The 14,671-nt window shown below is 37.4% G+C and overlaps 1 protein-coding gene across 1 annotated transcript; it reads left to right on the top strand.

The window, feature by feature from the left end:
* Positions 1–101: 101 nt before the first annotated feature.
* LOC135480633 (alpha-tubulin N-acetyltransferase 1-like) lies at positions 102–11,210 on the top strand. The gene is made up of 11 exons (XM_064760521.1): positions 102–265; positions 2,122–2,185; positions 2,755–2,846; positions 3,976–4,147; positions 4,721–4,868; positions 6,061–6,129; positions 7,022–7,146; positions 7,322–7,422; positions 8,245–8,489; positions 10,312–10,417; positions 10,978–11,210. The coding sequence occupies exons 1-11, from the start codon at positions 174–176 to the stop codon at positions 11,159–11,161; spliced, it is 1,398 nt and encodes a 465-aa protein (XP_064616591.1). The 5' UTR covers positions 102–173; the 3' UTR covers positions 11,162–11,210.
* Positions 11,211–14,671: the final 3,461 nt, after the last annotated feature.

Here is a 14,671-nt window from a genome sequence, read left to right as displayed (position 1 = left end):
TTAAATTAACACGCTATTTTTTTTTTACCCATTTATATATATTTTACTTCTATTTAGTGCGGGATTCTCGTTCCTTGGCAGAAATACAACAACATGGCGAATCAAACTACTTGACAGTAACAGTTTAACATAAAACTTTATTTATTGATTTAGTTAAAGAAAATATTTTTACCATGGAGTTTGATTTTAACATCAATATGCTTTTTGGCGATGTCGTAAGCAAAGTCGACCATAGAGTGATGCCGTTTAATCGATCGGCTGACCTGTAAGTATGCCTTCACAGCTCTATCGTATGGGGGGATATGTTAGCCCCAGATGGCTACTTCAACTCCTCTCTTTATACTGGGCTGACGGAATATCGAAGCCACAGGGACAACCAGTGGTAAATCATACACTAATTAACGCCATGTCTGATACGTCCTCTCTAAAGAATGGCTACAGTCCACAAATGGTGTCAACTTTGGCTCTTACCGCTCAGCTCAAGTGCACACACAATATCTCACGTATATTCCATTTGGTAAGGACACACGAGACCCAAACTCACCTCACAGTCATCAGCAGCCATTTTGCCTTCACCACAGTTATGGATCTTGAAAAAGTTATCGTTTCTGGACGGCGCATGTGAGTTAAACCTGAAAAGACGACCCTAATGGCTGCCTTGTGTAGAAATGGTTTACTGTGTCGTGAATATAGGGCTGGTATGACATTACCGAATGGAATATACTGGGGATATTGTGTGTGCCAGCAAGCTAAGACATAAGAGCCAAAGTTGATAGAGAGGACTTATCGGACATGGCATGAATCGGCGTAATTGGTTTATCATTGGTTGCCCCTGTGGCTATGATACTCCGCCGGCCCAGTATAAAGAGATGAGTTGAAGTAGCTACCTGGAGCTAGAGCTATGTATATGAAGAAACACTGACTTACCCTGCACTCCTCAGCTCTCAGTGTAGGCCTACTGTCCTCCACGTACTGTTGTTGTCCGCAATATGACGTGTTTGTCTGTAGTCCCTCTCCATTTCTGCGTGTAATGTATGTCATTTTAGCGATGTGCTTCACCTTGCAAATGTGTACTGGACCAAAAGTTCTTTGTGTACAGAGCATCTGAGACATACGTCAAACCATGGCAGATGACTGCTGTTTGCGATTGTATCGGTTTACTACTCCTTAAAAAAGTGTATGCAGTCTGGAATTTTCATTGTGAGAAGAAGATTCTTCATTGCTACCACATGACAGAAATTGATTCTTTAAAATTAACTATAAATGTGCCTGTCATCTTTCAAAACTGCTATTGAAGCAGATAGTTGACCTCAACAAAATCATGAATGGCCATCAAAGTTTATTTTCTGCCTTAAAATATACTAATGTGCTGGAAAATGGTGATGCAGAAATAGTAGGAATGACCATCTCATTTAAGTCTATGTCCGAACTACTATGTGCAGTTCTGAATGGCAAAAGGTGAAGGAGGCAGGGTGAGCACGATAACAAGCAAAAATATAAAATAAACTAAAAACAAACAAAAAAACTGGTCATTAATACAAATAATTGGCAGTTTTTGCCCAAAATCTTTTATAGTGTGCAGCTCAAAATTTCCATGACAATTGCTGTTCCTAAAATGTGCCTATAGATGGTTATTACACAAATGTTTTGCAAGAATTGTGAAATTGTGAAGAGAATGACCTACTTTTATTTATTTTTTTATTTATTTTTGATTTGTGTTTTACTCCATACTAAAGAATATTTCACTTATACGAAGACGACCAGCGTTATGATGGGAGGAAACCAGGCAGAGCCCGGGGAGAAACCCACAACCATCCGCAGGTTGCTCACGTATGGCCAGAGAGGAAGCCAGCTTGAGCTGGGCTTTAATTCAGAGTGACTGCATTGATGAGAGGCTCCTGGGTCATTGTGCCGCACTGGCTTTCTAACCACCTCTGCCATGGAGGCTTCCATGACCTACTTTTGGAGAAAAGCTGTTTAGCCAGTTCATGTTAATATTGCTCAAAATATGTCTTAAAATTAAACTATTGTTCTGTTAATGTGAAAACACTCTACATTTGATCTCCCTGTATGTCTGTCAGGCCCAAGTAAATGCAGCGGTTTGTGTTTTTCTTTTCAAAGATTTAAAGAACATCGCAGCCTTATGATGAAAGTGCTTGATAGGATGGGAGAGGCTTCTGCCAAGGTGAGTAAGTGAAGTATTGTGTGTGGGGTAGGAGCGGGGGTGGGGGGGGGGGGGGGGTATTAAAATTAGAATTTTTATACTGTTATATTATGAAGAAATGATAGTTTCACCAACGATTTGAAATACATCCCTAAATTATCTATCTGTTTAATTCATGTCTGTTGAAGCTCCTTTTGTAGATTTTTCTCTTGCTTTATAAACCATTGCCGTGTATGTGAAAAGCAACTTTGAATGCTAGTGACACACCCACATGTTATCAGTAAAAACTTCTTGAGCACAACCTAAAACACATCACCATGGAAATAAATACATAAATGAATACCCAGCAGCCTCTCACCAATGTGGTTGCTGTGAGTTCAAATCCAGCTCATGCTGGCTTCCTCTCCGACCATAAGTGGGAAGGTCTTTCAGCAACCTGCAGATGGCTGTGGGTTTCCCTCGGGCACCCGGTGTTTCCTCCTACCATAATGCTGGCTACCATCATATAAGTGAAATATTCTTGAGTGCGGCCTAAAACACCAATGAAATAAATAAAATAAATAACTGAAATAAATAAAATGATGTTGCAGGCTCAAGGATTACATGGACCAATAACATCAGGCAGAAAACTGGAGTTGTCAGATCATCACTTGTATATCATGAAGGACCCGGATAAAAATGGGTATGATATAAACAATTATCTACATCATCATAGCTTGTTAGTTGTAAGACGAACAGCTCTAAGCAAAAGATAAATACACAAGATTTGCCAAACTTGACCCATATTGTCATGATTATCACTGTCATGTAGATTTTCAGCACTTCATCATTACAGCCTTTCACAGATGAAGTTGTATGGATCTGTAGATTAGTTATGATATTCTTTCAGGCTTCTGTGAGATGCACACAACAGGTGTATTTCCTACCTGAAGTAAATTTGGCCAAAGCTGTAAAGTCTGCCATTCTTTCCTGCCCTGACATGAGGTTTTGTTGGCAAACTGAATTTTCTGACTAAAACTTATAGCAGATATTGCATGTGGGATAAGCATGATAATGGCATGTGGGATAAGCATGATAATGGCATGCCACAGTTCTGGTCAGAATTGGCTCTGTTTAGAGTGAGTAAGAGTTTCTACATGTACACCTATGTGTATGATGCGTGTGACGTAAGTAGTTCATGCGCATATAGAGGTAGTACCCTAATTGTTCAGCCTTCGTAGCCAATATTTCGAAATATTTTGAGAGAACTATGGGGTAAAGAGAAATAATTTGCATTTTTATGAAGGCGGCATCTTCATTGACGATCTTTATAGTCAGAAAATTAGAACTACCAAACTGATTACTCCTGAATTGCAAGAGAAGAGTGGTTTGTACCTGAAATGCCGGTGTACAGGAAGTGACGCCATACTGCAGTCACATGAAAAAGATATATAAATATATACTGTAATTCTTCAACCTTTTCAACCTCTGAAGCACTTTTTTCAGTGGTATTCTTGCCTACAGTTATTATGTAAATGACACCAAAAATGATTTGTTTGTGTCAATAAAGATGCAAGCCACCTAAAACTGTACAAATTATTTTTCTACACCCCATAGTTATTTGACAATGTTTTAAAACATTGGTTGCAGAGGCGGTTGAAAAGGTTGAAGTATTTAAGGTTATACTGATAGGCTATAAAGTAATCAGTCTAAACACTTTCTTGCATCACAAAGGTCTTACAAACTAGTAACTGTTTACATGAAACAAAAATAAATGAAATGATGTTCAAAATGTTTACTAATAGTGTTGGTTTGCTTTTCCTGTTGTTCAGTAGCTCTGGTGTGGTGATTGGGTTTATAAAAGTTGGTCGTAAGAAGTTATTCGTGTATGATAACAACGGTGTGCAGCACGAGATGAACCCGCTGTGCGTCCTCGACTTTTACGTTCATGAGTCCCGGCAGAGAAGGGGGTGTGGCAGACGATTGTTTCAGCATATGCTTCAGGTAATACTTACAGTTTGAAACACATTGGCATAGTGATTAAGTGTCCTTGCATTTCAGTAGCTTGGACACAAAAGGTGCAGGTTCAAACCCAGCCTTAGACAGGGAATTTGTAGATTTCTGAATGACAGTTGCTCTTTATTTGGTTATCTTTGCTTTAACTTGTGTTGAAACCCACCTATGTACGTCACTCATGAAGTATCATAGTCCCACAGTAACTTAATTGCTAAAGGTCTTTGGTTTAACCGAGGCGCCTTAGTTTCCTTCACCCATAAAACTGGCCACTTAGTGAAAATTCCTTAAGTATGGCGTTAAGCAACAATCATTGAAATAAATAAATAAATGAATAAATCAATAAATAAAAACCCTGAGCACTTTGGTTACTTATAAAAGACTCATAAAACTGAAATCCAACATACATGTGAATATGCTGTTAACCATCAATAAATAAATAAATAAATAAATACAAGTCGAATAAAATTTTATCATTTTGGAGGTTAAAATACCTACAATATATCTCCAGTTTAAGAAGGCATTGAGATCTCTGATTTGAATGTATATATCTTTTGTTTGCAGAGTGAGTCAGTGAAAGCCCAACATTTGGCTATAGACAGGCCCTCTGCCATGTTCACTGGGTTTTTACAGAAGCACTATGGACTTAAGGTTGTTGTTCCACAAGTCAACAATTTTGTAGTCTTTGATGGCTTCTTCAAAGAGAGAACAGGTGACTTTAAAGACTTCCTCATTAGAATACACTGAAAGTGTCCACTGAACCAGCAGAATCACCTGTGATTCATTAGTGTTTCAGTTTAAATTAAAACTGGAAAGAAAATTAGCTCCAATGGTCTTGTCATCACCGTGTAGAAAGTAGAAGAGAAAGTAGAAATGGCAGTGACTTTAATTTAAGTAAAAGATCCTCATTTATTTGGATTATTTTGTAACTTATAAATATGCTTTATTAAAGTGCATTTCTGTCAAAAGTCTACTACATGTATGTCTTGGATATTTAAGTTGCAGGTTTAAATCTTGTTTTTGCAAGCCTGGCCATGGTCAGAAGTATATGTACCTGGCAAAAGCAGTGCTTTCCCCAGTGTAATTTCCTCCTATCACATACATGATATAGATGTTTGCCAGACTCTGACATTAGCGAATCAGACTTATATTTTCTCTATGACGCCTCCAATGTTCTAATATCATAGAATAGGGTGTCTTAAAGGCGCTTCCAATGGATAACATGGCCAAACCTATGCCCGTATACACACAGCGTTAAAAATAGTGTCTCAATAACATGGAAATTAATACAGAACTGCATTTTGTCGATGGTCACAATTTAAATTAGAGCTAAGCTGATTTTTTTCTGGATATCATAAGGCAAAACTCGGAGAATATCTTCAGTTGTTCTTCATTTCCCCCACGTTCATTGGTGTTCATTTCCATGTACCTTCCATTGTTGTTCATCTCCCTATACCTTCCATTGTTGTTCATTTCCATATACCTTCCATTGCTGTACATTTCCATATACTCTGCATTGTTGTTCATTTCCCTATACCTTCCACTATTGGTCATTTCCTTATACCTTCCATTGTAGTTCATTTCTCTCTACCTTCCATTGTTGTTAGTTCCCTATACCTTCCATTGTTTTTCATTTCCATATACCTTCCATTGTTTTTCATTTCCCAATACCTTCAATCGTTGTTCATTTACCTGTGGCTGTTTTAGTGTATTTCCAATATTTTGGATTTCACACAGTTTATCTTGATACTTTGTGACATGCAATTGTTTTGGATTGTGAACTTTAGTGTTAATGTATGCAGAATTGTTTTTTGATACAGGCATAGATGTATTGTATTTTCTTTTAACATTGGAATGACCTTGCGGCTCCTGGTTGTAAATAAATGTATCATATCTGTTGGCAGACATGCTGGGTCGTGGTGGGAGGACAGGTTCTGCAGGCAGACCCCCCGTTTTCCCTTACAGGAGACCAGGTTTGTACATGTTAGTCCAGTACCTAGACCCTTGTTACATTCTCTCCACTGATTAACTGGCCACTATTTCAAAAGCTGAGATATTCTCTAGGCAGTGGGACTACATTTAAAATTCTAGACTGCTAGGGAGAGCGCAGTCGCTTAAGAATTCTCCCGTCAGAAGCATTACTGTGCTATAAAATGACACGTGCTAGGATAGTGCGTCTTGTTTTCACAGCGAGGGAATCTCTTCTAGTTTTGACATATATGACGGATATGTAGGCTTACATGAACATAATGGGCAACACAACCATGACAACCCCACAAAATGTAATTGAGGCAATATTTCCTTCTTCAGGTGGGAAATAATTTGGAAAATCATCAGTTTTCTGTATCCCCTTGGTCAGTTAATACAGCAGTGTTATCCAAACACACCTTCAAACCCCGTTTGGGTTGAAGGAAATTAAATTCTACATTTCTTACTTTAAGATTTATATTGCACAGATTTGCGCTGACATATTTGAGCTTTGAGGATAGATGTTAGGTTGGGGAAGGATGAATCGGGTAATGATGACACTGATAGCTGTCAGCATCCTGCGGATGGTCATGGGTTTCCCCTGGGCTCTGTCCGGTGTCCTCCCACCATAATGCTGGCCCGATGTCGTATCAGTGAAATACTTATTCTTGAGTACACCATAAAACTCCAAGCAAATAAATAAATGAATGGGTAAATAAATAAATAAATGACATCGAACTAAAAATTGTTGAATTGTGTTGAAATATTCTCTTGAACCAGAAAATGTACATGTACCTGAGCAAATTTTACGGCCAGAATTTCATATCGTAGCTGCATTGATTTGAAACAATCAGTAAATCAGTCAGTGAGTTAGTCAGTTATTTCTTCATATTTCAGATGTTCACAGTAGAGGAGGCCATGATCAGATTGACCGCTTCGGCAGACGGACGTACCACCCGCCCTCCACACGACCGCCCTCTGGCAGGAGACAGAGTTCAGCCACTATCAAAATAGAACAAGAGGTTTGTTGTTTAAACATAAATTTTTTGTTGTAAATTTATGCAACTTTTAAATTTGATTTTGGAGACGATATACCATTGGTGAAAATGTGAATGATGAAGAATGTAAATGTGGGTGAGAAACACTTCCTGTAAAACTTGAAATTTTATATTTTTTTTATTTTTTTTTTTTATACAGAAGTCTGCTTTGAAAGATGTCTGTGTGAGACCATTACCCATGGAGGTAGAAACAAAGACACACGTCCAATCTGACCTATGCAGGAAAACACCTCCACTTGAGTAAGGAAATGATCTCTTACCTTTTTGTAATTGTTATAACAGTTGCTTAATTTTAATTTAGTAATATCAGAATCTTCAGCTTTGTCCAAACTTGTCCTTTTGTACATACCTATTCAAAGATTTGAATTACAGTTAGGCATGGGTCGAAATGAATGAAGAACATTAAACATGTTCATCTAGAGGCTATGTAAATTCAGTTTCAAGGGAGCATCTCTGCTTTGTGTAGCCGGATACATGTGAGAAGACGTATAGAAAGCTATCATATATAATGTTATAGTTAGCTTGGTTCAGATTTGCAAGAAATACTGTGGATTACCAAAGAAAATGTTTATTCACACCCCTGATATTGAAGAAGTCTATCGAAACATATAATTTGTGCAGGCTGTATTTTATTTATTTTGTTTCAGCAATCTACGTATGGTCGTGGGTTTCTACGGGTTTCTACCCGGTTTCCTCCCACCATAATGCTGGCTGCCGTCATATAAGTAAAATATTCTTGAGTAGCACGTAAAACACCAGTCAAATAAATAAATGAATAAATTTATTTTGTGGAGATATCTCGCCCTTACTCAAGTATGTTTTACTTTAAACACAACAGCCAAGTCTACAGGTTTATCAGTGGAGGGCCCCTCCTCCTCCCTCCACGTCCCCCCTCCCGTCGCCCCCACGGCCCCCCTCCATGTCCCCCCACCAGGTATGTGACAAATCTCCTGACTTAAAGCTGCAGCAGAACTCTAGAGAGTTTGGTATAATTGATTTATACACAAAAAGAATTGAGCTACAGCATTTTCATGAAGTATTCGACCATGTTGTATTTCACAGATCTTTACATCTAAATCTGAACGGTTTGACACGACGACCTGGTAGTCAGTCAGGCATGACTGCAGGGGTCAGTCGGTATAGCCGACATGGCAGAAGTAGTGCAACTCCTCCTCCTCGGCAAAACAGTGCAAACCGGTCCAGACAAAATAGTGCCACACAGCAGAGACAGAGGGATGTTATGATCTCAAATAATGCAGTCATTGCAGCCCCAGATGTGAATGGAAATATTGGAATGACAAAACGAGGTATGATCTTCAAGGTGATAATAATTTCTTTGATTACAATATGAACATGGTATAGTTCATTTTATTTGAGATATGAAATGAGTCAATCCCATTTTCCTCCATCTACAATTTATAAACCTGGCTGCCATTGTGTCAGGGGAAAATTGCTGAATGTGTGTGGAAACAAAAATCGAATAAATAAACTAAAATCTTTTAAAATTTGGGACACCTGGTCACCTATTTTAGCCAGTAGATATGTAATTCTAACAGGAATATTGAGTTTCCTTTTTCTTACATGGCAAAACCATCTAATGAACAACATACTCATATCTTTACTTTACCAAAAGGCTGGTAAAGAAATGTTATATTCTATTTTCAACACTACTAATATCTGTCCCAAATTTTAGAAGAATTAGGGTAAACTTGTACATTCAGGTTTAAGAATATCAAGATCTGAAAAACAAGATCTCATAAACAAGATCTCATAAACAAGATCTGAAAAACAAGATCTCATAAACAAGATCTCATAAACAAGATCTGAAAAACAAGATCTCATAAACAAGATCTCATAAACAAGATCTCATAAACAAGATCTGAAAAACAAGATCTCATAAACAAGATCTCATAAACAAGATCTGAAAAACAAGATCTCATAAACAATATCTTATAAACAAGATCTGAAAAACAAGATCTCATAAACAAGATCTCATATACAAGATCTCATATACAAGATCTCATAAACAAGATCTGATAAACAAGATATGGTCCAACTTTTTTAGCACGTTCACTTTTTATTATATCTGCAAGCATGATTCCATTTTGGGTTAAGCCTGATAAGGCTTTACTATCTAATAATCTTGGTACATAACCTAAAATTTGGTGTATGACTAAGTCACTCATTTTGCCTGAAATAATTTGGAAAGTTAACTTTTGTTGATCTGGGGAAGGTGTTTTGAAGTTTCAGATCATATCCTACTGGCATGACTGGATAGAATTCTTTTGCCGTACCTCTAGTGGGTATTTATTGATATTTATTTATTTATACTTCTTGGGTGAAAGTTGAGGACATTTACTATACTTTCTTGGTGCCAGTCAGCATAATAGGATTATCAGTGTGCAGATCTGTTGATTGTGACAAACTGAGGATGGGAAGACTTTTCCCCAAGACTTCTTTGGTAACTTAGTAATCTAAAGCTCGGTATACACAGGAGCTTAAGACCCAGCTGTACTCAACCCGACTGCTGCATCGAGTCTTAGGTGCTTCTGTATGTTAATTAATGACATGATTCAACTGGAGTGGCTGTCCAGTCTTTTACATATATGCCAGGACAAAATACTCTGCTTTTTACTGGACAACAGCGGTCATGTGGGGTAGAGATATATTCTTGAATCCTGCAGATAACGTCAAATGTGTCAGCTGAGTAGGTTATCTCCCTTTGTTGGGTTGTGAATACCATCGTCACATCGCTGAAGAGATTAACCTATACGTCAGTCTTCTGCACTGAATTGATTGGTGCAGGATAAATTCGTTACAATGTTACTCAGTGATAGTATATGTAAACATATGGTGTCAATAATCCTCATTGAGTGAGGCATCAGGATAACCATGTGACTAATAAAGCTGTATGACTATCAGCCACTGGGACTAGCTTCAAAAGACCAGTTGAGTTGATTTGAGTTGCGTATTAAGCGCATGTGTATGCCAAGCTTTCCGTACTGTGATATACATAGTTAAGAATTCTCTACCTCAGCTTATTATTCAGTCGTTGTGTTGAACCCCATTCATTCATTCATTCATTCACTCCTCGTTCACTTTCGTACCATACTGTTCTTGTATTCTCAGAAACCACTCCCCCGTTACTACGTCGGGAAGTGACACCTGTCAATCACCATGACTACATGACGAGAGGAGGGCACTTGAAACTGGCACCAAATGCAACAGTCCCAAGGTATGTACAATTTATAGTACACTGCACACCAGGAGTGTGAAGATTCAAATTGCTATGGTCTACCTAACAGATTATTGTGTGTGCAGCCTTAGTGTATGTGTACATTTTGAGTTCAAACTCTTACAAAAGAAAACATTCTGTTAATTTAATGTCATTCACAGATCCTGTTTGTCATGTTTGTCCTTTTTGCAACCTATATTACCTATGAAAATACGCTCACTGTATTAAATTCATAGGCAATAAGTCCACATTATTTATCTTTACAACATTTACGTAACTTTTTATAATACTCACATGGGTCATCATTTAAATATACTTAACATTAACCCATGATCCCCCCCCCCCCACCCCCACCCCCCCACCCCCCACATCCCCCATCTCTAGAAACTATTTCTATACCCAACTTTTGCTATCATTGTAGAATCTCCGGGATGTCTTGATTGTATAACTTCAATAAAGTGTATGCATTCCCTCGGTTGTTATGTGAATTTTGTCAAGTTCTTCTGACTTTGAATTAGAAAAACCTAAGGTTTTTCTTCTTCTTTGTTATATGATTTCAGTCTTCCAAGTGTGAACACTCACCAAGCAACCTGTAAAGAGCCAACCAGTGCCATGTCAAAAGCAGACAGTTTAGCCAGAAATTTGACATCAAATACAACATGGACAGTGTTTGGTATTATACCTTCAGGATATCAACATAGACAGTACAGTCAACACAAATATCATCACACAAAACTGTGGTGATGCAGGGGGATGTGTTCGGTGTTATGCCTTCAGGATATCAGCAAAGACAGTACAGTCAACACAAATATCACCACACAAAACTGTGGTGACACAGGTGGATGTGTTTGGTTTATGCCTTCAGGATATCAGCAAAGACAGTACAGTCAACACAAATATCACCACACAAAACTGTGGTGACGCAGGGGGATGTGTTTGATGTTATATCTTCAGGATATCAGGATAGACAGTACAGTCAACACAAATATCACTACACACAACTGTGGTGACATGGGGATGTGTTTGATGTTATACCTTCAGGATATCAGCATGACAGTACAGTCAACGCAAATATCACTACACACAACTGTGGTGACACGGGGATGTGTTCGGTGTTACTGTGAGCATGGACAGTACAATCAACACAAATATCACCACACAAAACAGCAGCGACGCATTTGAATGTTTCTAGTGATATACCTTCAAGATATCAACAGAAATGTGGATGGAGATACGGTATCTATTATATGATGATATCATGGTGATAGGTGTGATTTTGTTGCCGTTGTAAACTTATGTAACATTAGTATTTTGTGATACTTCATGTATTCCATCCATTTTATATCTTACAACGACTAAAGTAGTTTTATTTTGTTTAAACATTTATAAGCATTTATTTTTTTGTTACGGAATCAGCCGTGCCATTAATATCACAATATTATGTCGGGAACACATTGTTATATTATACGTAGAATAATTCCTGAAACTTTCCTCATGTTTATACAAGGATGATGTGAACGGGGTATTTATACATTCGTCTCATTATAATATTCAAATGACCAAAAAGCAATAGTATGAAGTACATTTAAACAGCTGTATTCTTGAAATTGCTGTGAGCCATTAATCATGGATTGGGAAACCAGTCTTTTCTTTGCAATAAGAATTTTTTGTTTGCCTACGTTATGATTATCAGAAAGCTGTCGGTTTGTGCGAGGTACATGTAATAAAGGAAAAAATTATTGCCGGGATAAATTTCATCCAAAGATGCTTTTTGTAAAAATTTATCGTACATAACCAGTTGAAGAATGAAGATGGTTTATTTTTTTATACGCTTGTATACAGGTAAATGGAATTAAGCATATATATGTAAATATATATTGCACTAAGATAACTGTTTTATTGTATTGACATATACATGTATTACATTGATATGAACATGTTTAAAATGCAACACCTGGTATTACTGCAGTTGGTATTCTGGGTTCTGCTTGACTGATTTTTGGTAGGTATATGGAAAGGCCTGTGGGCACTTTAATGTATTAAATATTCCACAATTTATAGATTCAGAATTGGCTGATAGAAAAATGTATTGGTAGCTTATTGTGCTTGTAGGTAAATGCTGAAGACATGTGAGTTGAGAGTTTGTTATTTGTGTTATTTATGTTATTTATGAATTGCAGACAGTTGCTGGAGAAGCACACCAAAATGAAGGACTTACATTTTATCTTCATTACCAAGGCCACTGCATGTGTGTTGTTTACGAAGCAAGATACCTCCACTCAGTTGTTGTTTTTTCTCTTGTATGTGGTCCCCACAATGTTTAATTTAAAATTAATCTTGTGTTGGTACAGTTTCATGATCAGGTACATATACATTTATGTGATACAGTCATGCATGTGGTACATTGCCATGTTTATATGTGTGATACACTTTCATGTATGTGATACATGTAGGATACCTGTGATACTGTTAATAAGGTCATTCTGTACTTAATACTGTTCCATTCCTCTACCAGTACAACACCTTACAAGTGATACAGATCGGGATACTTTATACATTTCTACATGTACATATGTAAATGTAATGTTCAGTTGACAAATGATGTTTTTGACTTGAATTTTAAGTTTATAATAGCTAACTTATGGAATTCTTTAACATGCAGTTGTATTCCTGCTGTTCTTTTCTGCAGAAATGTGATCATCAAAGTACAAAGTACAAATATGTTCCTGCTGTAGATTGTATTTTTTTGAAAGAATAGCTGTCAGTTTTGATTTCCAACCACATCACTTGTATTTGTTGTATATTACTAATCCACTATTCTCAAAGATTATGCTTCACACTCAGGTCTTTTGTCATTAATGTTTGCTTTTAAATGTGTCAATTTCACGACTCCTTTGTCTTGTTCATACTGTTTCATATGTAATATGGCAAGTTGCTGACAATCTAAATGTATGCCTTTGTATAAAACAAGTCTAACTCTACCCTAAGCTGTTGTTCTGAATTCTTTGCTGCACGCTTTGTATTGTAACAAATGGTTGCAGTGGGATTATTCTTTTCATAGACGTGTTAAATCTCAATTGAGATCATGAGGTTGAAGGTTTAAATTCAGCTCCTGCTGATTTGGCATTACTTCAGGTTTGTCAAGTGATGGACTGAATCAGACACTCTATTTCATGAGCAATAGGAACCATAAACACCATGTCAGATAAATTTATTTATTTGGTCAGTGCTTTACTAATGAATATTTCACTAATACAACGGTGACAAGCATTATGGAGGGAGGAACCAAGCACTTGTCAAGCATAAGAAAATAAATAAATACTGTTACAAAAGTCACCAACTGTGAGACTGAATCAGACACTCTATTTCATGAGCAATAGGAACCATAAACACCATGTCAGATAAATTTATTTATTTGGTCAGTGCTTTACTAATGAATATTTCACTAATACAACGGTGACAAGCATTATGGAGGGAGGAACCAAGCACTTGTCAAGCCTAAGAAAATAAATAAATACTGTTACAAAAGTCACCAACTGTGAGAGTGGGGATTCAAAAAAATATCTTCCTGTTCAAAGGTGGAATTGAACCCAAGCCTAGTGTGCCTCATTTGTTCAGATATGCACACTGATGATACTGCATCGGATCATTTCTGTTCTACACATCTGGTGAACAGTGTCCCATGGGCCTGGGTGCCTTCCATTTCAGATACACAACACCGAAGATTGAGGTTCATCAATTGCAGTCAGGAGTGGGCTATGGCTCGGTAGTTAAATAAGGTGCTGCCTTGTCTTTCAGTCACTAGGACATGAGGTACAGGTTCAAACCCAATCTTGGACAGGGAATTTGTTCGTAATATTCCCCTGCTCACAACCTTTGCGGGGCCTTGGTGACAATGAATTTGATGGCCGTTGAGCATGCAGTCAAACCTTCACTGATGGCAAAGCTGTCTTTCACCAATATGGTGGGGTTTATCTTTAATGATCAGTAGCTTTCCGAAGGTCAATACGTGTTATTTAAATTGCTCAGCAACACCTGTTTCATCCACCCATAAAACTGACTGACATTAACTATTTAAGTGAAAAAGTCTTGAGTGTGTTAAGCAAGAATCAAACAAAAATCAAATTCTACTGAATTCACAATGACCTGAAATGAAATCTTCGCCAATCACGATTTATAAGGTGGCATTATTTAAACACCTACATCATTATTTGAAACACAAATATGACCAGAGATTTTGAAAAATAACACGGC

The sequence above is a fragment of the Liolophura sinensis genome, chromosome 13 (genome assembly GCF_032854445.1).
Source record: "Liolophura sinensis isolate JHLJ2023 chromosome 13, CUHK_Ljap_v2, whole genome shotgun sequence".
Classification (NCBI taxonomy): Eukaryota; Metazoa; Mollusca; class Polyplacophora; order Chitonida; family Chitonidae; genus Liolophura; species Liolophura sinensis.
Note: the sequence above shows the minus strand (reverse complement) of the source record. Positions and strands in the feature narration are given on the sequence as shown.